We start from the raw sequence: 1,300 nt of genomic DNA on the forward strand, positions 1-1,300 counted from the left end.
TATATGTGTGTGTATGTGTGTGTGTGCGCGTGTGTGTGCCTGTGTGTGTATGTGTATACAAATATCCAAATGACAAGAACGGGTTGCTTTGTGTGTATCAGAATCGTCAAGAACCTTCTGTATCGTAGAGTCAATCTTCTTGGAGTGGAGTTATATGTTTTGACTGGATTATACAACGATGCCCGGCGTTTTTATTTATAATATGCTTATCACGTCTCAGCACAGGCTACTCAGGGAGCTGTGGGCAGGAACACACTCTGATCCCTTGGGGCTGGGCGTGGGTGTTGGTCGTTGCACTCAGTCCCACGCTCATGTACATCCACGATTTTTATCTACATATCTCTTGTTAGTACTATATGCTAATCTTGTACGCACTGACTCTCACACAGGCACAGGCTGCCCTGGGAGATACCGGCAGCAACTTAGACGGGTCTGGCCCCATGGGGTTGGGTGTGGGGCTGAACACATGCGTGGGTGTGGGGGTGGCGTCTGGGGGTGGTCTGGGAAGCGAGGTGGGCGTATCGTCAATGTCTCTGTCTGCAAAGAACAATGTGGCGTACATGATGGATGCGAGTCAGGCGACGGCCGATGGTGTGGAGGATGGCCACTCGAGGGCAGATAGGTGGGGCACTTGTGTAGTTAGGCACTTAAAGTCTGTCGAGGTGTTTCTGTTCGGTACTTTCTGTATACATATGTGTACTTGTGTGTGTCGGGCTGTATTTCTTTTTTTATGTTGCAATGGGCAGCCATAAAGGGACAGACATGTAGCTAGTATTTGCTTTTTAAGTCTCCACTGCAGATGCAGTATGATCTTTCCTGGGTTCTCTTTCCGTGTAGATGTTCACATGTTCACATGCTCACATGTTCGCTGGCAAGCTGTTCACATTTCGGTACCTCGTGTACATGATCGCTTCGAGTTGAAGACTATTCAATCTTGTCAACTCCTTCGGTTGAGTATGTGTATGCATGTGTGTACGTTTGGTGGCATGTGGCTATCTATTGGACACCCGTATATACGATGAATGCCGGTATGTGAAGTGTCTTTTTAAGTTGACAATTAGCATTCACGGGTATTCCACTCAGATTATGTGCAGATTGGGTAGTTTGATATCACTCCCGACGATTTCACCGGAACTTCTATTCATAGTTGTAGCAACGATAATTGAACAAAATTGGTTGTGGGGGGGTAGATGCGTCCATGTGAATAAACTCTGTACTCTAACTTTATTAATAGTTGCAAATGTTAAGTGCTTATGGAGATAGACTTCTATTGAGATTGCTGCTGCGTTTCATATGTCCA

At 46.1% G+C, this 1,300-nt stretch overlaps 1 protein-coding gene across 1 annotated transcript in view; it reads left to right on the top strand.

The window, feature by feature from the left end:
* Window positions 1-202: 202 nt before the first annotated feature.
* SARC_08819 (hypothetical protein) overlaps window positions 203-1,300 on the top strand; it is a gene marked incomplete at both ends in the record, with an annotated part of 6,426 nt that continues 5,328 nt past the window's right edge. Inside the window, 2 exons of the mRNA XM_014297191.1 lie at window positions 203-283; window positions 390-662. Of these exons, the coding sequence (XP_014152666.1) occupies window positions 203-283; window positions 390-662 (354 nt within the window). The remainder of the gene's footprint in view (window positions 284-389; window positions 663-1,300) is intronic.

The sequence above is a fragment of the Sphaeroforma arctica genome (assembly GCF_001186125.1).
Source record: "Sphaeroforma arctica JP610 unplaced genomic scaffold supercont1.832, whole genome shotgun sequence".
NCBI lineage: Eukaryota > Ichthyosporea > Ichthyophonida > Sphaeroforma > Sphaeroforma arctica.